At 58.8% G+C, this 24370-nt stretch overlaps 2 protein-coding genes across 6 annotated transcripts; one reads left to right on the top strand and one right to left on the bottom strand.

Moving 5' to 3' along the window:
- The first annotated feature begins 148 nt into the window (after positions 1–148).
- IGFLR1 (IGF like family receptor 1) lies at positions 149–2761 on the top strand. The gene is made up of 5 exons (XM_033844940.2): positions 149–295; positions 503–936; positions 1423–1605; positions 1905–2298; positions 2383–2761. Exons 2-5 carry the CDS (start codon positions 526–528, stop codon positions 2736–2738), a joined length of 1344 nt encoding a protein of 447 aa, XP_033700831.1. The 5' UTR covers positions 149–295; positions 503–525; the 3' UTR covers positions 2739–2761.
- Positions 2762–3153: 392 nt separating this feature from the next.
- On the bottom strand, positions 3154–23676 carry KMT2B (lysine methyltransferase 2B). Of its 5 annotated transcripts, XM_033844866.2 has the most exons (38): positions 23052–23676; positions 21789–21861; positions 21357–21551; positions 19543–21212; positions 19195–19308; positions 18950–19100; positions 18386–18665; positions 18169–18224; positions 17660–17938; positions 17265–17359; positions 16886–16984; positions 16631–16744; positions 16363–16509; positions 16168–16263; positions 15579–15696; positions 14969–15082; positions 14612–14796; positions 14448–14537; positions 14258–14362; positions 14051–14124; positions 13332–13447; positions 13145–13236; positions 12927–13064; positions 12033–12191; positions 11668–11788; positions 11512–11590; positions 11250–11410; positions 9943–10170; positions 8563–9859; positions 8387–8476; positions 8200–8309; positions 5108–5245; positions 4949–5023; positions 4667–4844; positions 4255–4362; positions 4054–4137; positions 3806–3935; positions 3154–3715 (listed from the first exon to the last, which is right to left on the bottom strand). In XM_033844866.2, the coding sequence occupies exons 1-38, from the start codon at positions 23646–23648 to the stop codon at positions 3440–3442; spliced, it is 8232 nt and encodes a 2743-aa protein (XP_033700757.2). In that variant the 5' UTR covers positions 23649–23676; the 3' UTR covers positions 3154–3439. The 5 variants fall into 5 exon arrangements, with proteins under 5 accessions (XP_033700757.2, XP_033700755.2, XP_033700756.2 ...); XM_033844864.2 differs by having other exon boundaries at positions 19543–21551; XM_033844865.2 differs by lacking the exon at positions 4949–5023 and having other exon boundaries at positions 19543–21551.
- Positions 23677–24370: the final 694 nt, after the last annotated feature.

The raw sequence follows: 24370 nt of genomic DNA, 5'->3' as shown, positions 1-24370 counted from the left end.
TTCGTTGTTAGCTTGAGCCTGGCTGTGGGCTGGTTTCCTTCCACCCCCACATCTGCTGATGAAAAGGGGAAGTAGGGCTGGGCTCTGGCCACAACCTCAGCCAAGAAACTTACAACAACAGGTGGGAAAGCAGCATGCCCAGGGTCCTAGAAACCCCCAAGTGGGACTGGTTGGGTGGGGCTGCCTTTGTGCTGAAACTTCAGCACGTCCATCAGAGGATTCTCAAGGGGGAGATGCTTGGTTGTGGCAGGTCAGAGGATTCCCAGTCTGGAGGAGATTGGGGTTAGGAGCTAAGGTAAGATTGCTGGGAGTTGGGTGGGAGTCTCCAGTGGGTGATGGCTGGGTCCTCCATGCCCACTGCCCTGAGATGGGAATAGGTAGTACCTAATACTTAAGCTTACACTGTGCCAGGTGCCAGGTGTTCTAAATGCTTTACTTCCAGTAATGGTTTTACTTCTCCACAATAACCTTCTAAGACAGGTACTATTATACCATTTTACAGATGGGAAAAGAGAGGGCAAGAAGATGGCAGAGATGGGATATAAATCCACGCAGTCCGGCTCCAGAGTCCTCGCTGTAGCCATCTTGAGGCCTTGTGGCTGCTCTGATAACGGGCCAGGAGCTGGTCTGGGGCTGGAGAGTAGATTCCTGGCTTCCAAAGGGGATCCTATGCCCCCACATCCACTGCTTCCTTCTTCTGCCCCGGTTTCCTGGCAAGTGCGGCAGAGGTGCTGTGGCAGGAAGTCCTGTGGTCATGGCCCCCCAGAAGGCAGGCTCCGCCAGGATGGGGCCCCTATGCCTCCTCCTGACTGCCGTGCTGCTCCTGGCCCAGGCGGCGCCGAGGAAGGCCTCTCAGCACTGCAGCCGGAGTACCGGAACCCTGAGGACCTGTGCTGTGGCAGCTGCTTGCAGCGCTTCGGGCCGCCCCCTGCTCGGGTAAGGAGCCGGGACTGGGCGTTTGCATATGTTCAGGCGGAGTTAAGGGGTGATAGGGAAGGGGGAAGGGGCGAGGTCTGTGGGGTATGGCCCGTGAGGCTTGCTTCGGGGTGGGGGCGGTGGGCCGTACGTAGACAAAGTGGGGATGGGGGGCTGAGCCTGCGAAGAAAGGGACAGTGTGAGTTAAGACGGTCATGGTTAAGGGGTGTGGCCGGTTAGACAGGCGGGAACCGAGAGGCGAGGAAGAGGCGGGCGGGGGAATGAAAGGGGCGGGGCCTATGTAGAGAAGGTTGGGAGACTGGCAGGACTAGTGTGCGGGGGGGGGGGCGGTGAGGGGGGGATAGAGAGATGGGCACGTCCGCTGATAGGTTGGGTGAGTACAGTGCAAGGGGCGGGGACTGCTGGGATAGGACAAAGGGGAAAGCACGTAGCTAGCGCAGAGGAGGCAGGTTTGGCGGTTGCACGTGAGACGCTGTGTCCCACCAGACGGAATTTTCGGAAAACTGTGGGCCCGATGATGCGGGCAATCACGTAACGCACCCCTTCAAAGAGTGTCCTCCTGGGCAGTGCAACCCCAACAGCGAGGAGCTATGTAGCCCTTGTGGCGGCGGAGCAACGGCCCCCACTTCCTTGGGGAGCCGCGGCGGGACCCGGAGGCGCGGCAGACAGGTGCTGGTTGGGCTCCGGAGAGCCTGGGCAAGGTGCAGCCCGCCAGAGTGGGGCGGGGGCGGGGAGCGTGGCTTGGGGTCGGATGGGTGGCGTCTGTATCAAGGGAAGGGAGGGTGTAACCTAACTGAAGAGGACAGGGATGGGGGCACAGTATTGATGGTATCAGGGGTTAAAGGAGTCGGGGTGGGGGGGTGGGAGGGCAGGATCAGGCGGAGATGTGGTCCCATTGAGGGATTTAAGGATGGGAAGTTTGTGCTGAGGAGGCAGGAGTAGGGCATTGCTTCCCACTTTATTTCCAGAAGCCGGTCCCTAACAAGGAGCCCTGCCCCCTGACACGTGGAAAGCTGAGCGTCCTTAGTTCCCAGGAGCCCAGCTTACCGGCGATTTCCAGTCTCCTGTGGACATCTGAGCACAAAGTCCCTCAGCAGGCCTGGCCGAGTTGGAGTTTTGACCTGTCCCTGGTGCTGGTTCTGCTCATGACCTCAGCAGAAATTCTCCTGCTCGCCCTGCAAAGGCACCGCCGTCGCCACCACCAGGGGAAAGCTGTCCAACACCCCTATCCTGGCTTGGTTTGCAACGACCTCAACACCCACACCCTATTCTCCTTGCACTTGTCCCCTCCAGGCCCCCTGGAGGCTTCAGAGGCAGGGGACTCAGGGAAGGAGGTCCCTCTGCCTCCACTCCTAGGCAGGGGTTAGTTGAGGATACACCAAGGAGGCGGGGAGGTGGGCTGGAAGCTTGCGCTTCCTCCCCTTCACCCCTCCCTTTGTCTCCCAGAGCTGCCAAGTCTGGAATCACAGCCGCTGTCTCGCCTCCTGGATGAGCTGGAAGTGCTGGAGGAGCTGATCGTGCTGCTGGATCCTGAGCCTGGGCCAGGTTGGGGGAGAGCCTGTGGCAGCACTCGACACCTGGCTGCAAAATATGGACTGCCTGCTGCCTGGTCCACTTCCGCCTACTCCCTGCAGCCCAGTCGCTGGCCTCGGTGGGCCCTGATGGAGATGGTGGTGGCAAGGGAGCCCTCTGCCTCTCTGGGCCAGATTGGCGCACACCTGCCCAGAGAGGGCGGGCAGATGCACTGCAGGTGCTGTCCAAGCTTGGCTGAGCTGGGGCCTGCCCAGCCTAGTACCCGATAAAAATAAAGTTTCCGTTGAAGTAAGTGCCTGCTGTCTCTGGGCCTCATCACGGGTCCTCTTAAAATAGTCTTAATTGGGCCAAAACCCAGCAGACATCCTCTCACTCCCCTCCCCATTCAGGGAATGGGCCAATCCCACCACACACACAAGACCAGATGTGGGTTACCTCTGGGCAACCAGGGTCCCCTCTGAGAAATGGCCCTGCTACCCTTGGGAGGGTTCATCTATAGGGACCCATCTGAGTTCTAACTTGGAATAGGTGTTACATTTATGCTCTGAGCCTTAACAGACCCCCACAGTTTACTTCTAATTCTGAACGATGCCGTCTCGCCTCCCCTGGCTCAGGATGAGTGTGGGGCGCAGAGGAACAGAAGCTCCTACCTGCCCCCAGCACCATACAAATGGAAAACCACCATTCCAAACATTGACAGACTTTATTGTGGGGGGTTCCCACCTGGGATCCCACCCTCTTAAATAAAAAAGTGCATAGAAAAGAAGGGATTTAGAAACTTTTGTACAATATCTACATCCTGGGCCCCCAGGGAAAGAAGGGGGCGATTGCTGGGTGGGCTGGAGGGGTGGAGGCAGGGCCCTTGCCACCTGCATGCCCACATCCACCCTGAACACGAGGGTGGGGTGAGATGCTCTGGGAGGGACGAGGGGCAAGATGGCAGCGGGGGGCGTGGCAGGCAGCCACAGCTTCAGTTAAGGAACCGACGGCAGCGCTTGGCGCCACAGTTGCAGGGCAGCTTGTTGCTGGCATCCTCAATGGGAAACTTGTAGTCATAGGTGAGCTCCTCGCCACGCAGGATGCGGCGCAGGGCAAAGATGACGATGTGCTTCTGGCCCTCCACGTGGATGACTCGAGAGAAGCAATTGGGCTCACACGAGTGGTTGATGAAGCGGGCGGCATTGCCATGCATGGTGGCATCCACCACATCAAAGTCATCCATGCGGAACATGTAGCACCCAATGCCCTACGGGGATAGGGTGGGGCAGTCAGGGGCTCTGTTCCCGTGGACCACACTGTTTCACCCGTCTCATTCCCATGGCCTGGCAGAGCCTACCTTCCCATCATAGAACTTCTCCCGCTTGTCAGTCAGCACAGAGCGAATGACAATACCAGAGTACTCAATGACCATCTCGCCAGCATCGATGTTGCGTTTACAGAACAGGCCCCGCCCGTGGATGGCAGATCTGCAGGGTTGCATGGGCAAGGGGGAGGTCAGGGGGCAGGGGGACAGAAGCAAGGTAGTCCCACACTAGGGCACCTGTCCATCCACCCAAGGGGCATCCTCCCCCCAACCCCACTGACCTGTAGACACCCACAGCCTCTTTGGATGTCTTCTTGAGGTGGCGAAAGCGCATGGCCATAGGCAGCTCCAGACTGGTGGCGCGTCTGGTGGGGGACGGCAGCGTCACACAGGTTGGTACCCAGGAATGACCTCTCTTGCCCCGATCACCCTCTTTTGGACCTTTCCAGACCATCCCCAGTACCCTGGCCTGCCCTCCATACCTGGTTGACCTGAGCTGCACCTCATCCTCTTCCTCGTCACAGGTGGCTCCCTCAGGGAGCACCCGGTGCTGGGAGGCCAGGAAGTTGAACATGTCAAAGGTGCACTTCCTGCAGGTGGGAGGGAGGAAAGGAAGGAGGTTCATAGCCATTCTTTCAAGAAGATGCTACCCATATATTCTTTGGCCTGGGCCTGCTGCTGGTAGGGTAGGAGCAATACTGCTACTACTGAAGACACAGCAAACGGGGAACAGATGAGGTTCATTCTTCTGATGTGAACTCTAGGAATAACTTCTGGAATGGCCTAGTATCTTCTCCTCAGACCTCAGTTTCTAATCTGTAAAGACTTAATTCCCACCCTTGAGAACTCCTACAGGGCTACCCCGACTCAGGTATCACACCCCAGACCTCTCACCGGAGATAGACCTCAGCGCGGGCTGCCCCATGGGGATTCAGGGGTGGCTCCTCCTGGCCCTCTCCCTGCTGGTGGTAGCGGAATTTATAGTGCTGGCAGCGCTGAGCTCCGGGCAGTTGCTCTGCCAGGAAGATGACAGCATCGTGGTGGATGCCCAGGAGCCTTGCCCCACTCATTCCTGGGGAGAGTCAAAAGTGAGGACACGTAAGTCACGTCGGAGGCCCATCCTGCCAACAGGGAGTCATCCCGGCCCCCAGCATCCCTGTGAAACCCCTCAGTTACCACTAAAGGAGAGATGTCTGAGCCGGGCATGCCCTCGGGCCTCTTGCACCTTCTCAATCAGAATTCTCCATGCCCCTGGGGAGAGGGCAGGGCCAGAGCTGTCAGGATGGTGTTCTATGGGACACCTTCCCTCCCTGTCAATGCTACTCCCAAACTCACCCTCCAAGCTCTCGGCCTCCACGCTGAACCCATCCTCACTGCTGATCTCGAAACGCAGGTGTGGGCCAGCCCGTTTAGGGGCCTGGTTCTCTTTGTCCTCTGGGGATGGAGGCTCTTCCTCAGAGCTTGAAGCCTCACCTGGTCCCAAGGAGCAGATCAGAGTTGGTGAGGATCACCCCTCCTGGTTCCCCTCTGCCCTTCCTTCCTGCCCGCGTATAAGCACAGTTGCTGGGTCTGAGGGCCTTCCTCCTGCAATATTTGCCCAGTGAACCCTATAGAATGGACATTATTTTTTCTAAAGGGCCTACAGTCTCTTTACTGCAGGACATGCTTACGGCTCACGCAAACTCAGTCTACCGTAAATGCCAATCTATTCCTCATTTTTCTGCATCTCACACAAAATTTAAAATACTGGAGAACTACTATATTTTGCACATGTATTTTTCTTATGTGTACCACGTTGCTGTAAAGGTTACCAATATATTATTATAAAGGCCCATACTCACAGAATCAAGTATACGTACACTATGATGGATTTCTCAGGGGCTAAAAATTTTAAAGCTAGAACAGATAGGACTAGCTGACACAGGTGAGGTGGATGTGAGAGAAAAGGGGGGTCAAGGACAATTCTTGAGGTGTGGATCCTGAACACCTGGAAGGATAAAATGGTCACTGAGTGAGATGGTGAAGGTGAGGGAGAAACGAGTTTGGGGTCAAGGTCAAGAACTCAGTTTGGAACATGTTGAGCCTGAGATTCCTCTTAGAAAACCTCCCCTTTCAACTTGCTTGTGGAGATGGCGAACAGGCAGCAGGATATAAGAGCCTGGCTAGTGATTTGGGGGCTATCAGAATTAGAGATGGGGTTTAGAGTCAGGAAGTTAGACAAGAGCACTCGGGAGTGAGTGGAGATTAGAGAAGTCAAGGCCAGAGCCTGGGACACACCAAAGCTGACAGGCTGGGGCAGTGAGGAGGCACAGCCAGAGGTGAGGAGAGGGCTGGGGTGCTGGAAGCCAGGAAAGGAAATGCTTCAAGGAGGGAGGGATCAGCACACCAAATGCTGCTACTGGCTCAAGCAGGATGTGGACTGAGGCCTGACCATTGTACCTGGGTTGAGTGGGGTGGGGGGCATACGTTTGAGTGGAGCATACTTTAGGAGGGGCAGGAGTCACATGGCCACACTTTCTCCCCACAGAACTGCTCTGGGCCAACCTGCCTATATGCCCTTCCAGACCTAAGCAAGACTCTAAACCTAACTCTTGCTGTGTGTCCCACATCATCCTTGGGCCTCGCAATGCCCTAGGGTCCACCTCTGACTTCTGCCACCTTTCCCCATCCTCACTTCCATTCTGTTCCCTGAGCACAACCACAGAGGCCTCGCCTGGGCACACTCTCACTTTCTTCTTTCTCATGGTGCTCATCCTAAGCTAGAATGCGCTTGTTAATTATGCATCTGTTTCCTCTAGCAAAATGTGGTCTGGTCCCTATGGGCAGGGACCTGTCTGTCATGGTCACTGCCATATCCTCATGCCATCTCCGACCCCTGTAAGTAGCCTTTCAGTAAAACAGTCTCAGTCTACTTCATTCCATTTCCATACTCAGCAGCTTAGCTCTACATAATGAGAAAATCCACACATCAGGACAGGACTTGGGGCCACAAGGAATTCCGAGCCTCAGTCTGCTCAATTATCAGCTTACTTGGCTGTAGCCTACTCCCTCTCCCACTGCCCTCCATGACCAACAGAGCACTGCCCTTCCAGCTTCACTGAGTCCATCAGCCAGAACTGCTCCACGTGCCCCCATCCTGCATACTGATGTCTCGTATCTCTGCAAGTACAGGCATAACTCGGAGATACTGCAGGTTCAATTCCAGACCACGGCAACAGAGCGAATAGTGCAATAAAGTGAGTCGCACAAATCTTTTAGTTTCCCAGTGCATATACAAGTTATGTTTATACTATACTATAGTCTAGTAAGTGTGCAACAGCATTATGTCTAAAAAAATAATGTACATACCTTAATTAAAAAATACTTTACTGCTAAAAAAATGCTAAACATCGTGAGCCTTCAGGGAGTTGTAATCTTTTTGCGAGAGTAACAGCAAAGATCACTGATCACAGATCGCCGTAACAAATAATGAAACGGTTTGAAGTATTAAGAAAATTACCAAAGTGTGACACAGAGACACAAAGTGAGCAAATACTGCTGGAAACATGACGCTGATAGACTTGCTCCATGCAGGGTTTCCAAAAACCTTCCATTTGTAAAAAACGTGACAAAGCAAAGGGCAATAAAACGAGGTATGCCTGTACACCTTCCTCATGTCCTTCCCTCCACCTCAGGGGTCTCTTATGCAAACCTGACCACTATGTCTCCTCCCACCTCCTTTTCCATCCACGAGTCCCCTTCACCCTCATCCTTGCTTTTGCTGTCACAGCCCTCACACCAAACCCCCCTGAGCTGCTCCCCCCAACCCCCAACCCCCAACCCCCACCCCAGACTCTTAACTGAGCTTTTTGGCAAGGTGCCCGGCTGCTGTTCTGGCTTCCTCGGAAAACACTGTCTTCGGTTCTGGACTCTGACACAACATCCTCCCTACCCTGTGCCATCTGCCCAGACAGTACACCAACCCTAGACCCCACATGCCTGGTGTTCTCTGTGGCAGTTGGGACTGCTGACCACTCCCTTCCCTAAGCCTCTGGGACACCACCCTCCTCTGATCTCCTTCCCACTGTTCTTGTCTTTCCTCTTGTTCTAGGTGGGCTCCATCCTCTGTGGATGATCCCCAGAACTTCATCTCTGGCTTTACTAGGTACCTAACCTCTGACCCTGGTGCACTAGCTCCTGAAGCCCTTCCTTGGGCTCTTGGGCACACTCAACAGGCATGTGTCTGTTTCTGACACAGGCCATAAGCTCCCAAGGGTGTCTCTGTAACTCTAATATCCAGCCCAGGCTCGTACCCAGGTGGGTGTGCAATGTGCAACACCCAGCGCGTTGTGTGTGTTTTTTTAAGTGGACCAGTTCTGTATCTGTGAGTTACTCAGCTGAGACAAGCGCCAGGAAGGACGCAGTGAGAGGAAAAGGCTGGCCCCTACCTGAGTAGTGGTGCCACTGGGACTCAAGCAGCAGGTCAGAGGGACCATCGGGGGCCCGGGGAGGACCACCTTCTGGAAGTGGCAGCAGAGGGGACCGGTCCTGGAGGGGCCTGTGAGGAGAGACCTGTCAGAAGGAGGAAGCGGCAGAGGTTCCAGAGCCTCCAGGGAAAGGAGGCTGGCCACTCACCTTGGGCTTTCCCCCCAGGTGGGCTCCCCAGGTTCATCCAGGTCGAGAACTCCACGCACAGTGGGCGTTTTCATCCTCACTCGGCTAAACCTGGTGCGGAGTGGACGGTGAGAAGGCTGAGCTGCCTTCTCCTGCCCACCCTTCTCCCACTCCGCAGCCTGGGCACGCTCACTCACCCGCTGCCACAAAGCCCTGGACCCTGCTGGGGGTCCTCCGAGGACTCTCCATCTTCCTCCAGCCGGGGAGTTTTGCTTGGGGGAGGTGCTGGTGGGGAACGGCCAGAGAAGGTGGACACCCTTTTGACACGGATGGCCTGGCGGGGTGGGCTGGGGGGCCCACTGCTCAACACCAGCGTCAGTGGAGGGGGGGGTGGGGGAGGGGCAGGGCGGACCACCCCTACTACCGGCAACACACCCAGCAGGGGTCCTGGGGGCAGAGTCCAGGAAGCAGGGGCCGTGGGGGGGATGGGAGGGGGCAGAGGTGGTTGCTTCACTGGGGGTGAGACAGGTTCACCCTCCCCTGCCATCTTTACGAACACCTGCCCCAGCTTGTTGACCAGGATGATCTTGGATGTGGCAGGTTTGGGGGGCTCGGGGGCAGGGCCCAGGCTCAATACCCGGACCCCTGGGGCCCCAGGGAGCCAGGCAAACGTCCGGGTGGGGTCAGCTGGGCTAGGGGGCAGGCCCTGAGGGGGCTGGCTGCCATTGGCCAAGGGAGGTGCTGGGGGGAGTGGCTCCTCTCTAGGCCCAGCGCCCCCCTCCCCAGGCCCCCCTAAGTTCTTCAACACGAAATCCACAATTTCTGACGGCAAGTCCTCGGGAGGTCGAGCCCTGTCCCCTGCAGCCCCGATGACCCCAGCCCGGCCTGCTCCTGGCCCTGAAGGTGGAGTCCCCTGGCCCCGAGGCTGCTGGACTGCCTCGGCCTCACTGTCGGTACCATCATCCACTCCGTCCAGCTGTTCAATGCGGGGGGCTCCAGGGAGGGCTCCAGGGGCCAGGGCAGGGCCAGACACCACAGTCACAGGGAAGTGGACGTAGCGGGGGGTGGGGCTGGCCTCCTCCTCCGAGCTGTCCCCTGGGCCCCCGTGGCTGCTCCCCACCACCCCTGCAGCCACAATCTCTTCCTGGAAGGGCTCAGTCCCCAGCAGGCTGGCCGCAAAGTCCAGGTCAGCAGCACTCAGTCCTGACACCACCTCCATGTCCTCAAAGTCTGGGCCCAGGTCTTCAGGGGGTGGTGGAGGAGATGGGGCCCGGCCAGGGGGAGCCAGCTCCCCTGAGGTAGGTGTGAGGGCTCTAACGACTGAGGTAGGAGGGGGCACCCTGAGCTGAGGAGAGGTTCTGAGAGGGGGAGAGGCCCGCCGTGATGGTGGCAGCCTGGAAGCCAGGGGGCTGGGACGACGGGAGCGTCTTGGGGGAGCTGGGAAGTCCGGGTCTCCCACCGTAGGGATGTGGTGGGTCAGAGAAGATGGGCTTCCTGTAGGGAGAAGGGTCAGGGTCAGCCAGGAGCTCCTGCCTCACCCTGCCCCACCCCTCTCCCAGACACTCCCAGGTACTCACCAGGGGAGGGCAGGGGTCCAAAGGAGACACCCCCCAAGGGCCTCCGGGATGGTGAGTAGTTGGGCACTTTGATTCGAGCCCCCGAGAAGGAGCGGGGGGCTGGAGGTGGGGCGCTGCTTGGATCCGGCCGAAGTGGGGGGTCCTGGTTCTCAACGGGTGAGTGGTGCTCAGGAGCTCTAGGGATAAGGGCACCTGTATCTGGTGGGGGGTCCACATGATCTGGGGGCTCTGAAGAGGCAAAAGAATGGCATCATGGGTGGCAGGGGCTCTTTGTGAAAGCCTCCCCTCACATACCCTTTGTTCTTCTGAACCAACCGCACCTTCTCTGCCTGGCACCTGAGCTGGGGACAAGGTGCATGGGTTCCCAGTCATCACCCAGGTCCCAAACCCCTCTGTGGCTTCTGCAAAACCTCCATACACACCTGGGTCCGAGTTCCTTTGTGACCCCTCCTCACCCATCCTTTGCCATCTCCCCACTTCTTGGCTGCCTACTGCTCTCTGATTCAGGCCCCACACAGGGCACTGCCCTCTCTCCAGCACGGCCAGTCCTACCTGCTCTGCACATCCCTGCCACATCAAATGCATCCACCCCGTCCTGGTGCTTGCGGCTCCCCATTACCTGGCTCCACCCAATCTGTGCAAGCTGATCTCTTCTGCCTCCTCCCAACACTTCCTTGTTTCCAGCCAGGATGGCTGTACCCTCCTCACCTCTCTACCCTGTGTCATGCTCCAACCCAGAACAAACACCTCACCCACAAGCGCAATCCAAATCTCCTCCTCCTCCCATTCGGCCCACGAGGACCTCTCCCTCTACCTATCTCCAAGCCCGTTCTTTGCTTTGTGCCATCCAGCGCTCAGCTACATCCCTCAGTGCTAGCACAGATGGGAAGGTGCCAGTTTGGGAAATGAGCAGATTTAGGTTTGAATCCTGGCTCTACCACTAGGTCACTGTGGAGAGCTACTGCCCTCTTTTGAGCTGTACAGAGGAGCTTACACCTTTCTCAAAGGGCTGCGGGGAGCATCACATGAGCACGCAGTCCCAAGTCAGGTGGCCATAAATGCTCCCTGCATTTGTGCACAAGCAGGTAGCATGGCACTCTCCCCTCAGCATCCTGGGAGACGCTGAGCACAGCCCCCGCACACTCTGCGCAGCCATTAAGTCATCTCAAACTACCGCCATTACAGCAAGTGGCACAATGGCAAGCATCCTGGGGTTTCCTTAGGGCACAAGGAGAATAGGGTTGGTGGGTAACTGTTTGGGGAGGGCAGCAGTCAGGGAAGAAAATGAAGGAGTTCCAAGGCTGTACCTGAGGAAGGGGCGGGGCTGTGCACAATGGTCTGGTTCTCCTCTGCCGCCTCCAGGTGAACCGGCTCTTCCCTCGGCCCCCATGGCCGATACTCCAGAATTCGACACCGATACCAGCAGCGCCGCCGAGCATCTACTGTGCTCCAGTACAGACGGGAGCACCTGACGGGTGGGCGTGTGGGACAAGAGGGTCAGGACAACTTAGGAAACAAGATCCAGTCCTGGAGACCTCCAGCCCCACCAATGTCCCTTGGGCTGCTCACTGGTAGCCAATGGGGAAGAGCCGTCCTTCGCAGTCTGAGAGGTCAGAGAGAGTGCCCAAGGAGTCGATTCGGATGGAGCCTATGGTGCAGAGGAGAGATCAGGAGGGTGGGCCCAGGCAGGGTCAGGAAGACCAGGGTAGAGAGCAAGCTGCTTACCAATGAGCACATTGATGGCATCAGGTTCAAGCCCCGTCAAGAACTTTCGCTTGAAGTTGATACCCTCAAAGTCCACATAGACTCGGCGGAGAACATCAAAACCGTCAGGGGTCACGATCTCCTGGGAGGGGGGTGGCAAATGGGGTTGCTGGATTGGTGGCAGGTGAGGGGGATGTGAGGGAAGGCTCTGGAGGCAGAGACTGGTCAGTCAGGGGCTTGACTAAAGGACTGGGGGCAGAGGGTAAGGGAACAAGGAAGAGACACTGAGAGGCAGCTGGGGCCAGGCCTGAGGGGCTACGGAGCTCCCTGAGTGGAAGAGGAAGAGAGTGCAGTGGGGAGCTGTCTCCCCCAGGGTGCGGGCCCACCTTGCCATCCAGCAGGTCTGTGTGTTTCTGGCAGAAAACTTTCTTGTCATCCTGGAAGATGCAGTAGCTGGCCCGGGCACACATGAAGTGGAAGTTGCTGAGGCAGGAGGAAAGGCAGCAGCCCACCGTGGCTCCAGGCTTCAGGCAGAGCTCACAGCGCTGCGGGGGGAAGGGGCTGCTAAAGGGGGAAGCCAGTGACCCGAGCCAGAGTCTGACACTCAGCATCGTTGTCCTTGAGACCCTGCTTGGGCCCCTGCCTAGCCCAGCACCTCACCAAGCAAAGGCACTCACCAAACATTACCTCTCCCCTAGCTGCATCCAGGGCCAGGTACACATCAAAACTGTTTCAGACTGTTTGATACAGAATTGCAATAGGAAGAAGAATAACAAGAGCTAAGGCTGAGAGTGGCATTTACCTTACCATCTTCCTCATGCTGTTCTAGCATGGAACCTGTATTATTTCATTTAATCTTCACATCTGCCCTCCGTAGTACGTCTCTCTATCATCTTTCTGAGGGTGAGCTGAAGACGTTCTACAGTACCTGACTCAGGTTCGAAACTGGTAAGGGGGATTCTAACTCAGGCTACATCTCACCTCATAGGGATGTAATAAGAGCTAAATGCCACACTGTATGGAAAGCACCCAGCACAGGTTTAATCAACAAGATTCAACAGTCTAACTTTTAGTCTCCCAGGCTTCAGGCCCATATTATGGCCAGAGAGCACAAACAGGAAAAGAGCTGCTGTCACTGCAGCACCACAGTGCTGGGACAACCAAGAAAGGTACTAGGACCAGCAGTGGAAGGACAAGCTGTGGCAGAGACTAAACAAGAGCTGTCTCCGAGTGGAGGAGAGCCCCGAGGACTGCCCACCTCTCCAGGCCCGTGCCCTCACCATCTGCCTCCCTCGAGCCACAGCAGCGTGCACGTTCTTGAGGGAGCCGTCATTTTCTTCGAACACTTCGGCTGACCAGATGGCACAGTTGACGTGTGTCCACTCATTCTGCCCGATGTACAGAAGCCGCCCTGCCTCCTGGGGACAGAGGAGGGTGGCAGGAGGGGAGGACCCAGAGACCAGACCCCACAGCCTGGGCTTCATGCAGTAGCCCTCACCTTAGAGTCTGCATCCCCATATTTGAGGCACAGCGCACACTGACGGGGGTCCTCCAGGTGTGAGAAAGCAGCTGAATCCTTGCCTTGGAAAGCTGGAAGGGGTGTGGGAAGGAAGGTCCAAGAATGAGGACCTGGAGCCTGGCCCACCAACCAGGGGATCTGGCTTCCAGCCCCGATTTCCCAGTACCTGTTGAGGGATCCCCTGGAGGCTGCCCTGATTCTGGGGTCTCTGGTTCCTGCTGCCTCCACTGAGCGTAGACATGGTCCAGGGAAGGGGGCAACACGGCATTGGGGAGGACTCCGCTGTGGACAGGCAGGGTCAGCCTCTGACACGTCTCTTAACAGGGGGTGGGGGATGCACTGGGACCCACCCACAGTATCAGCCTGAACATGCCATGACACCCTCTGTCCTCTCTCTACGTGGAATTTCTCTCAGTCTCCCAAACAAGCCAGGCCCTCTCATGCCACCTTTGGCCCACGAAACACTGTCCCTCATGCCCGGAATACTTTTCCTCCACTTCTCAGCTTGGATGTCATCTCTCCGGAAAGCCTCAGGCCCTAGGCTCCTAGGCAGGCGCCTCCTCTGGGCTCCCACAGCCCCTGGGTCTCCCCATCAGTGCCCTGACTGTCTGGGTCATCAGTGCCTGCCCAACCTCCCAAACATGGCTCGCCCACTGCTGTCCCCAACACTGCCTTGCATAAAGTAGAACCGAAGTACGAGTTAACTACACAATCTGAGTCTCTGCTCGTCTAGAACCACTGGGAACTCTCATGCTGGTTCCACCACCCTCCAGACCCTAACCCTGTTCCTCGTCTATTCTCAGTCCAGCTTGCCCCTGGATTCCTAGGTGCCCTTGCCTTTGCCCTCACTCCCTGGTTCCCCTCCTGCTACCCAGCCTCGCTCACTTGGGCAGCCGGGTACTCCGTCGCCAGTACTTGGGGTCGTGGGCGTCGAACCAGCCGAACGCAGACTCTAGCAGCTGGGGAGCAGGTTAACAGGATGAGAAGAACTGGCTTCCTCAGGAGAGCTGGCCGGGGCAGGGTCTAAAGGACCCACTCTCTCCTCCCCACTACCATACTAGCTACCCTCCAGGCATCCCCCAAAGAGCTCACCTTCAGTAGGAGCCCCTTCGTCTGGCCTCCAGCCCGGCGCTCCGGCGTCTCTCCTTCTTCCGAGTGCCTCATCAGGATGCCCACCACATCCTCCATGAAGCTGTGCTGTAAGGGGGTTTGTCAGGACTCGAGCCTCGACCCCAATCCTCTCCTCCTGGCACCCACCTGTTCCTCTCAGTGTCCCACTCACCACGGACTTGTAGTGGCCATCCTCAAAGCGCTGGCTCACAGCGTGCAGATCACAGGGCCCTGGGTGCAGTTGCTTTCCATCCTGCCCACACTGCAAAGAGGGGAAGTCAGCAGGGCTCGTGCTGGGCCTAGGCCCACCCCGTCCTGCCACCTGGGCCCCCAGACCTGGGTGCACAGCAGCAGTGGGCCTGCCACCTTGGAGCTCAGCAGGCCCTGGAGCACCTGGCGCAGGCCCCCCTGCAGGGCCCCACTCAGGGCCTCTCGCCAGCGGGGGTGCGTGGCCCCAGCACATGGCCCACAGGTGTACAGCACCGAGTCTGGCAGCCCCGAAAGGATCTCATAGTCTTCATCTAGAACAGCCAGGGCAGGAAAGGAAAAAATGGTTTAGGGAGATGTGAGGGCTTTCAGCAGCCCCCAGATCACCAAGAACATTCAGCCCTGTCCCCTGAGGGCCTGTGGTGAAGGGTAGAACAGGGATCCCCAAAGGACTGAGGCCACCCCCCAGGTAATCCACCCACTCACCTGAGAGCCCCTCACACTTCGCGTGCACCCAGTGGTCACACTGGGCGCACTGCATCATCTTGCTCTCGTAGTCGTTGTCTTCATAGCAGCGTGTGCAGATCGGGCAGTAGTTTCCTGGAGCGAGAGGGAAGAAGAGACAAGTCAGAGGGGCTGGTGCCACTGGCTGCCCCTCAGAGCCCCTGTCCAGAGGCCAGCCATCCCTTGACTGCTGCAGGAGCTGCCTCTATCATGCCCCACTTGGGTCCCTACCATTCCCCAAAAGCTGGCTGAGGATAAGGCTGTTTTTCTAACTCTGCAGCCCCAAGGCCTCACAAAGTAAAGAGCTTTGCTAAACATGCTGCCTGAGTAAATGAGGAAGCCCAGGTCTTCAAAGAGCTCAGTGGAGACTTGAGGTTCCAGGAGGCATCTCAGGGACCACCACAAGGGTGGGCTCCACGCCCTCCACTCCCATTGCCCTCAGTGGGAGAGTACTCTGAGTGGAAGGAAAGGCTCCATAGTTAGAAGAGAGTAGAAAGCCACTAGAGAAGAGTATCTGTTCCAACTGCTTGTCTAGGAACCTGGCCCACTCCCCGGTGGCCCCCGGGGCCCCGGTCCCCTGCCAGGTCCCCACCTTTCTCATAGAGCTGGGTGCACCTGGGGCAGAGGCTGTAATCTCCCGACCACTCGACGTCCCAGTTCTTGCCTGGAGTCGCCCCACAGCTCTTACAGCGCACGCAGGCTGAGCAGATCTGGGAGGGCAGGGCGACATTAGGGGGAAAGCCAGACACCGGGCTGGAGCAGTGCGAAGCGGGGATGGGCAAAGAGGAGGCAGGAGACAGATGAGGAAGGATGGGTAAGAGGAGAAAAAGTGTGCAGGAGAGGCGAAGAGGAGGAGGAAGGGAGAAGGAAAGAAGCAGGGCAGGAGAGAAATGAAGTGGGGAGATCGGTAGAGTGAGACGGAAGAGATTAGGCTAGAGCAGGAGGGGGCTGTGAGCTGGGGGCCGTGGAATGCATGAGCCCATAAAACCATTACATACAAATTCTGGACATAAATCTTGTCTACGTGAAATTCTTGAAGAGGACGTGTGATGTTTATCAAACTCTCAGAAGGACCTCCACCCTTCCCCGCCTCCTGAGAACCCTCGCCTAGAGCATGTCTGGGGGTGGTGTGCGGCATTAATCAGAACTCCAAAGTAAGGGGTGGGGGCCTCATCTCTCACCCAGTGGCGCCGTTTGCGTGTGGCCCGGGTTGGGTAGCTGGGCCCCAGGCAGGCTGGGTGGTAAGCATGGCGGCAGCGCTCGCACTCCAGGAGGTGCTGTTGGATGTTGAAGAAAGACAGCAATGGCAGAACCTACTGGCACAGGGATACCCCTTCTCTTTCATGCCTCCACTGCCATGGCCCTCGTGCCCGAACCTTGGATCCCCGGCCTTTGCGCCCGCAGACATGGCAGAACTTGCAGCGGCGGCAGCACCAAGCGTCATGATGTTGGGGCAGGGGCCGCTCGGCCTCCTCCAGGCAGAATGGGTGGAAAGGGTCACAGCAGACTTGGCAGAACACCAGCTGGGGTGGGGAGACGGAACGACAGGCAGAGTGTGAGGCCAGAAGGCCAGGGAACGTGACCCTGTGGAGAGGGCCCAAGAAACCAGACTTGGGGGGTTGTGAAAGAAGGCAGGGGTCCAACCTCATGCAGGCCTTTGCTGGCACACAGCAAGCACACCATCGGTGGTCCCCCTGGCACGGAAGTGAGTACGCTCAGGCCGCCCATCAGCCACACGTTCTCCAGATCACAATCCTCCTGAGGGAGGAGAAGACAAGGGGTCAGAGAGCAGCCAGGAACACAAGCCAGACCCAACCTTAAAGCCCTGCTTTCTCACTCATGATTAACAAGTTTCTTCCCACCGTAGTCCCCACCACCCTCCCCTGCTCCATGCCGTACCTTAAAATCCACACGAACCCGGTGCACGCCATCAGGGGACTTTTGTTTTCCAGTCCAGCCATTGGGAAAAGAGACAAAAGGGCCAGGGGCCAAAGCGTCCTAGGGAAGATGGTGGTGCTCAGAGTGCTGCCAGCCCCACCCTTTACCAACTTTTCTCCTCACCGCCCTCTCCTCCAGCCTTCCCAACCCTGCCTTTTGCCCAGATCCTACTTGGCCTTTCAGAAGGATAGGCCTGCTTCACCCCCTCAGGACCTGTCCTCTGGCGTGGACACACCACGGCACTCAGGTGAGCCTGTTACCCTGACTTGCCAGGAAGCTCCTTGGGATGGAGCCATGCCTTCCACAGGACTCGGGGTTCTTGGTGTGGGGTTATGCTGACCTTGTCCAGGCGCCTTCGGGCCTTGAGCTGCAACACAGGCTGCAGGGTGGGTTTGCGGGGCCGACTCTGCTCCTCTGGTTCTGGTACTGGCAGCTCTAGGCAGGACACATGAGCGGTGAGGTTTCCCCCTCCTCTCTGCCCCATTCCCCCTCCTCTACAACCCCCAATTGTTACCTGGATCCCCAGGGCCTTCTTTAACTAGACAAGGTCCACTAGGATGACTTGGGCCTTGTTCAGCAGGCTACTGAAAACCTCCTGCACCCGTCCTCCCTGTCCATTAAAACCACCCCCCTTCTCTACACTGAGACTGACATAGCCCTGGGTCTGGGAGTCCTGACGCTTCCACACAAAAGACACAGGACTGACTGACAGAGGAAGCAACAAACAATTCGCACCATTCTCTCGGGGGGTCCGACGCCGAGGAGCAGGGGGACCCCCGGGCTCTGAGTCATCCGAGTCCTCGAAGATATCATAGGAGGGTCGCTGTTTGACGCAGCGCCGGGCTGACTTGCGCTGCAGTAGGAGGGAGTCCTGCTCCTCGGGCCCCGGGGGGGCCGCCACCTCCTCCCGGGGCCCCCCAGCTCCCGCCCCCCGGCGTGGGCCTGGAGGACCAGGGGAGGCCTCAGGAGATTCATCGGAATCCCAGGGCAACAGCGTCTTCACTATCGTCCGGCCTGTGGGAACAGGGGACTTAGTAGGATCTGAGCTCAGCCAGGGACATGGGACACTGGGATGGAGAAAAGCCAGAAAAAAGTGGGGCAGAAGCGAACAAGCACACGATGGAAAAGAAAAGAAAGGTGGTGGACTGCAAAGGTATGGGGAGGAGAGCAAAGAAGACATGGTTTCCTCCGTACCACGAATCTCAGTAAGACTGTGTAAAGAAATGCTCCTCAAACCTCGTTACCTTTTTTGGCCAGCCGTTCCATCTTGCGAGCCTCTATCTTGTCACACTTCCGGTATCTGGGGAGGGGAGCAGCACGTCACCAGGGTAGGGGACTGGTGGTCTGGGGGAAGAGAGGAAGCTCTCCACAAGGATGCCAATCCCACTGCTCTGCTGGGGCAGGAGGCCTGGGTAACTGACAACCACGGGTGGGAATGGAGGCTGCACCCCAGCTACTCACACACAGCACTGCTTCTTGGTGTTGGGGCCCCCAAACTTGGGCTTGTCCAGGCAGTTGACACAGGACCCACAGTCCTGCACACGCAGGCAGCCCCGACAGTGTCCACACCGTGCCATCCGCATCTTCTTGCCATGATGGGAGGGCAGTGAGCGCCGGGGTGCATGTGCCAGGGTCCCTCCAGACCCCGCAGGCTCTGAGTCTCCCCCAGGCCCTGTTGGCTCCACCTTTCCCCGCCGGGACCGAGATGGGACACTCTCAGTCTCAGATGCTGACGACGTATCTAGTGCAGTGGAGAGGCCGGGATGGAGCCACAAAGCCACCAGGAGTTCTACCTCATTTCCCTAACCTCCCCTAGATTCCATACAACTGGCCTTCTGGTCCCCACTTTCCCACAGTGCTCCCATTCCAGGTGCTCCCAAATCTGCTCTAAGACCTAGCACTCCAACCCACTTGCCACCTGGCCCCAAGCACCCGACTCAGCTGCCATTCTCCCAGGTTCCTGATGCCTTCACTTGCCCCCAAACTTGACACAGCTGTCAAATTTCCCAACATGCCCGCCCCTACCCTCCGTGGCGAGGTCCTGCCGATCCCGGAGAGGGAGAGCACTGAGGCGGGGGACGTCTTCGGGTACCATGGCCCGGGCCTGACCAAGGGCCACAGCAGCGTGACGGCAGACATGTTTGATGCGGGGGCCTTGCACAGGGGACTCGGGGCCCTGGGGGGAGGAGAAAGCAGGAACATATGTGGAGCACTGCCCCTTGTGGCCCCGCAACCAGCCTTCTTCAGAGGGCCTTCTTCCCACTCCATACCGACGGTCTCTCTCTCTTAGTTTCCATCGATTCGTCTTCAGACCTGACAGAACCTCTGTCTGGGATCTGCTTGACAGCCCCCACGACTTCCTCCATCTGCCCTCCAGGGCTTGACTGGTGGGGGAATAAACAGGGTCAGAGGCTAGAGAGCGAGAAAAAATGGGGCCAGGAGACTAGCACTGGGGAGGGATGGGGCCAGGGAAGGAACACAGGAAGCTGGGGGACAGGGGAAGGACTGGCTCTGAAGGTTCCCTGCAATGCTGGAGGGTGGCTAGGGAGGGAACGAGGTTCAGGGGTTGCAGAGAATTGAGGCTGGGTGCAGGGGCATGGCCCAAGTACCACGCTCACCGGCATCAAAGATGCCACCTTCTGCTGCTGCTGCTGGTCGATCTTGATTAGCTGCACCTTGGCTCTCTTGAGGAGGCTGAACATTTTCTCCTCCACACCAGACAGCGGTAAGGAACCCAGGCCTGCAGTCCGGGCCTTTTCCAGTGGTGGCGGCTGCTGCGGTGGCGGCGGCTGCAGCTGTAACTGCGGCTGTAGTTGTGACTGCTGTGGTGGTAGCGCTGGAGGCAGCAGCTGGGTGTGCAAGGCCTGTACGGGCTGCTGCAGCTGAGCCTGAGGCTGCTGCCCACTGCTTGGAGCTGGAGCCCCAGGAGGCGGCACCTCGGCCTTAACAGGAGTGGCGACCACAGGGGCAAATCGAGGCAAGCTGAGGTGGTTCGTGCGGCCCACTGCCCGCGGCTCAGGCTCAGCTGGAGAGTCATCGGCGGGAGGCGGCTCTGGCTCAGGGGCTTCAGGGGCCCCAAGAGGAGTAGTAAGCACCGATTCGTAGATCTTCAGGTGGGCTTCGCTTGGGGTAAACTGAGGGGCCCGAAGGAGCAGGGGCCTCCGGGATGGTGCAGGAAGCGGGGGTGGGGCCGGTGGAGGAGCAGGGGGAGGAGGGGGCAGTTCCCGGGTCAGTGAGGTCCAGCGAAATGTGGGTTCCCTTAGGATGGACCGTCTCTTCTCAGGGAGTGGGGCTGGGGTAGGTGGAGGAGTTGGGGCACGCGGTGGAGACGGGGCTGGCGCTGGTTCCTGTGGTGCGAGTGGGGAGGTGGCAACAGGAGGCCGTAGAATAGGTGAGACCTCCACCTTTGAGGGTCTGGGCGGGTCTTCATCCATAAATCGCCGGGGCGTCTTGATGACACGGGAAGAGCGGGCACTCACCACGGGCATGATAAACTGCCGGATGTTCTTCAGAAAGGTGGTACTTTTGGGGGCCACAGTGGGGCTGTCTTCCAGAGGGCCTCCTGTGGTGGTGCTGGGGACTGGAGTGGGAGGAGAGGTGCCCTCTGGCCCTGCCCGAGCAGCTTCCCGCTCTGCCCGCTGGCTGGGAGTCAGGGGAGGCCGGCCCCTTTTCCTGGAGCATGTAGCTGGGACCACAGGAGGAGGGGATTCTGCCTGCTCCTCTGGGGCAGGAGGCGGTGGAGGGGATGGTGGGGGCGGAGGAGACACTGGGGGTGGTGGAGGGCAAAGTGGGGATGGAGGAGATGTTGAGCGGGGTGGGAGGGAAGGAGGAGGTGGAGGGGCTGGAGGAGTCAGGGGTGGTGACGGCAGCTTCGCCTCTTCCTTTTCCTCAGCCGGCACCATCTCTTCCTCGGCTACAGCTCGCTCTTCCTTCTCTTCCTCCTCCTCCTTGTCTTTCGCTTCTTTCTCCTCCTCTCCGTCCTCCTCCAGCTTCTGCTCCTTCCTCCAGCAGGGGCCCTCTCCCTGTCCAGACCCAACTCTTCCTTGAGTGGCATCCTGCCAGCTTTCTTCATGTTGATCTTGACCCTGACCTGATTCAAGTCCCAAGGACAATTGTCCCATCTTCACTTTTTTGGCCTTTGAAACAAACTTGATCACGAGGGGGAGCCCGCCTCGGCCTCGGCCCCTGCCTCCACGGCCTCCTCGCCCAGACTGTCCTCCACGCTTGGGGGTCCCAGGTCCTGGGCCGGGCCCCTCCTTGCACTTCCAGCTGCCAGTTCGGTGTTTTACTGGAACAACAGGAGGTGGGGGCTCAGGTTTGGGGATTGTCACAGCTGCTTCTGCCACCACTACTGCTTGTTGCTTCTTCCTGCAGGGGCCTGCTGACCGTCCTGGGGGCCGCCCCCGAGACCGACGGGGGGTGGAGGACTCACATGCCCGGCTCCGGGGGGCTGGGGGTGCCTGGGCCCGCCGGAGAAGTTCAGTCAGTGCCTGCACCATCCGTTCTGTGCCCTCCTCACCCCGTTTCCGGGCAGGAGTCTTTGGAGGGGTAGGAGCCACATCTGCTAGGCGAGGAGGCGGAAGGGGGGTCGTCTTATGCTTGCGGCCCCGACCTCGGGGGGCTCGACCTAAAAGGAGAATAGGTGTGGGGAGATGGGTCAAGGTAGCCCTGCAGACTGAGGGACTCCAGGAGGGCAGGGACTAAGTCTTGTCTGTTTCCCCGACAGCCCAGCCTAGCTTGAGCTTTGAACACAGAACACACTTGGTAACTGATGAAGACTCTAGTTGAACAGGGAAGAGCTGACACGAAAAGCAAGAATAACATTCTTGTAAAGCTATAGATGTAGAGTTTCCCCATCACTCACCTCGCTGGGATCGGAGCGCAGAGCGCAGGGAACTGGGGGCCACATCTTCATCTGAATGAAAACCCTGAAACTCCTGATTTAGGGGACCAGGGGTGGAGGGGAGAAACAGCAGTCAGTGCCAAAGCCCTCGTTTCATGTGAGACTCAGGTTCCGAGGAATATCCCCAGCTTCCCCCTTAACGTATCCCTATTTACAAAAGAACTAAAAAGACTGGAAAGCAAGGGGAAAAGAAAAGACGGTCTCCTCCTAGGGATGGAGGCAGAGGGTATTTTGAACCTGCACCCCGTTCCAGACCACACCAGCACAGCCATCAGTGGTTCACTGGTTCAAAGGGAACAGAAGAGGGTCGCCTCAGATCAGGCAGTAGGCACTACCCTCAGATTTCCTCATTCTCCAACTGAGAAAAAAGTGGAACCTCTGCTTATACCTTCTCGGGCTGTAGTTTCTTCCTCAGTGAAAATGGGAATTGGGGCACCCAAGCAAGGTGTGTGTGTGTGTGTGTGTGTGTGTGTCCAAGCAAGGTGTGTGTGTGTGTGTGTGTGTGCGCGTGTGTGTGTGTGTGTCTCAAGCGGTTTATCATATTATAATCTGCCCTCAGTCCTGAGGTGGCTACAAACTGTCCTAAGTAATAAAACGCACACTTTCCTGCCTTTTCTGAGAGACTGGTGATAAATCCTGAATTGAACTCAGACCTGCTAGAGTGCCCAGTCTCATCCTGCATTCCATTTCTCTTCAACCTGTGCCCCCAAGAGGAAGACCTCCACCATTTTACCCTCTCTCCACTTTAAGTCAGAAAAAGAATTGGGGCGCTGGTGAAATCAGGGATGTGCCGGAGGTTATGCGGCCGGGCGGGGCAGCCTGCAGGTAAGAGCCCAGAGAGCCCTAGCCTGGGTCCACTCGAGCCACGCTGCTGCTGTCAACCACCGGTTGGGCGTGCAGTCCCCACAGCCTCCTAGCCCAAACCTCTCCTGCCCTGGATTTGCCAACTACCAAGAAGGATCAGCCCAAGACACTTCAGCAGGACCTGCCTCGGGCCCAAGTGCCCAGCTGCAGCCCGGGCTTCTCTATCCACTTTCAGAGGCCTCTTCCTCCGACAGCTCCCGTGCAGCCTACCTCCTCCCATGCCTATTTCCAGGGCCCTTTCCCTCCTCAGGAGGCCTTGAGGACCACGCTTCCCCACGCCACTCCTCGGGGCCACCCAGACCCCTGGAAGCCCCCCACCTCCGCCCCGCCCGGCGATGGGGACGCCTCCGACTGCCTCACCTCATCGTCGGACTCCCCGTCACTGCTCTCCTCCTCCAGCAGGCAGTCCCGGCTCGGGCCCCAGCCCCAGCCCCGGCCCCGGCCCCGGCCCCGACCCCGCTGAATGCGCGGGCCGGCCCACAGGCGGCGGAGCCGGCGCAGGCCCCGGCGGAGCCCCAGCAAACGGAGCAGGGCCGTGTCCTCCCCGGGCTCGGCTCCGCCCGGCCCCGCCGCGCCGCCGCCGCGCCGCAGAGCTACCCGCACTCTTTCGGCCCCGCTGCCCCGTCCGCCGCGGCCCCCGCCCCCGCCAGAGCCCCGCGGCCGGCCCGGGAAGCGGCCCCGCGCGGAGCCAGGCCCGGGGCAACTGCCGCCGCCCGCCGCTGCCGCCATCTTGGCACCGTGAGAGGGGCCGGGGAGGCGGGGGGAGGGGCGGCCCGTAAGCAGGGCCGGGGGGGAGGGGAGCAGAGGAGGGGCGGGGCGGCGGCGGCTCACGACAACCACCAGCGCCGCCGCGGGGTCGCCGGGAGCCGGGGGCTGGGCCGGCCGCGCGCGGGGCACCACGGGAGCGGGAGTCCGAGACCTGCCGGCCGTCACCCTTAGACCGCATCTGAAGAGCATAGACTCCCGCGTCGCGGCGGGAGAGGATGAGGCGCAGGGCCTTCTGGGAAATGTAGTTCGAGCGCCTCGCTCCTTCCTGGCGAGCTAGGGCCGCGAGAGCTGGGACCATGGGGTCCTGACCCGACCCAGAAAGCGATCTCCGGGGCCACCGGGAGATGTGGTTCTTGACCCAGACTCCTCCCATTGTTCTTGTCGAGGCCAGCGGCCCGTGTGAACTACCACTCCCAGAGTGCGGTGGGCCTCGGACCCTGGGAACACCAGAGACACTGGAAAATGAAGTTCGGTACTGCAGGAGGCGTGGGCTGGGTAAGGGGCGGCGGCAAAAGATTAGTCTCAGTTCGGAGCTAAACCCGGCAGCCGTTTCGTACAGCCTGGAGGGAGGATGCTGGAGAGGCTGCGGCCTTTCGGCTCTTGTGCTAGGAAAGGAGGAGGGTGGCCGAAAGCAGGGCGGAGCACGCGTTCCTCTCGAGCCCCCGGCTGGAGGCCCAGACTCAGACTCCGCGCGCAGTTGCTTGCTGTGGAAGGGACGGGTAACTTGGGTTCTGACAGCCTCCCCACACAGGGCTTGCTGCTAAGTCGGCCTGGACGCCGAGTCCTCGCGGCCCTCTGCCTCTGGGGGAGGAGAGGGAGCCCCGGGAGACGGAGGAGGTGGCCGCCGCGATGAACCACCAGGGGCCGCTACAGGACTAGGGGCAAGGCTGTCCCCCGCCCGCAGGCTAAAG

The sequence above is a fragment of the Tursiops truncatus genome, chromosome 19 (assembly GCF_011762595.2).
Source record: "Tursiops truncatus isolate mTurTru1 chromosome 19, mTurTru1.mat.Y, whole genome shotgun sequence".
NCBI classification, from domain to species: Eukaryota; Metazoa; Chordata; class Mammalia; order Artiodactyla; family Delphinidae; genus Tursiops; species Tursiops truncatus.
Note: the sequence above shows the minus strand (reverse complement) of the source record. Positions and strands in the feature narration are given on the sequence as shown.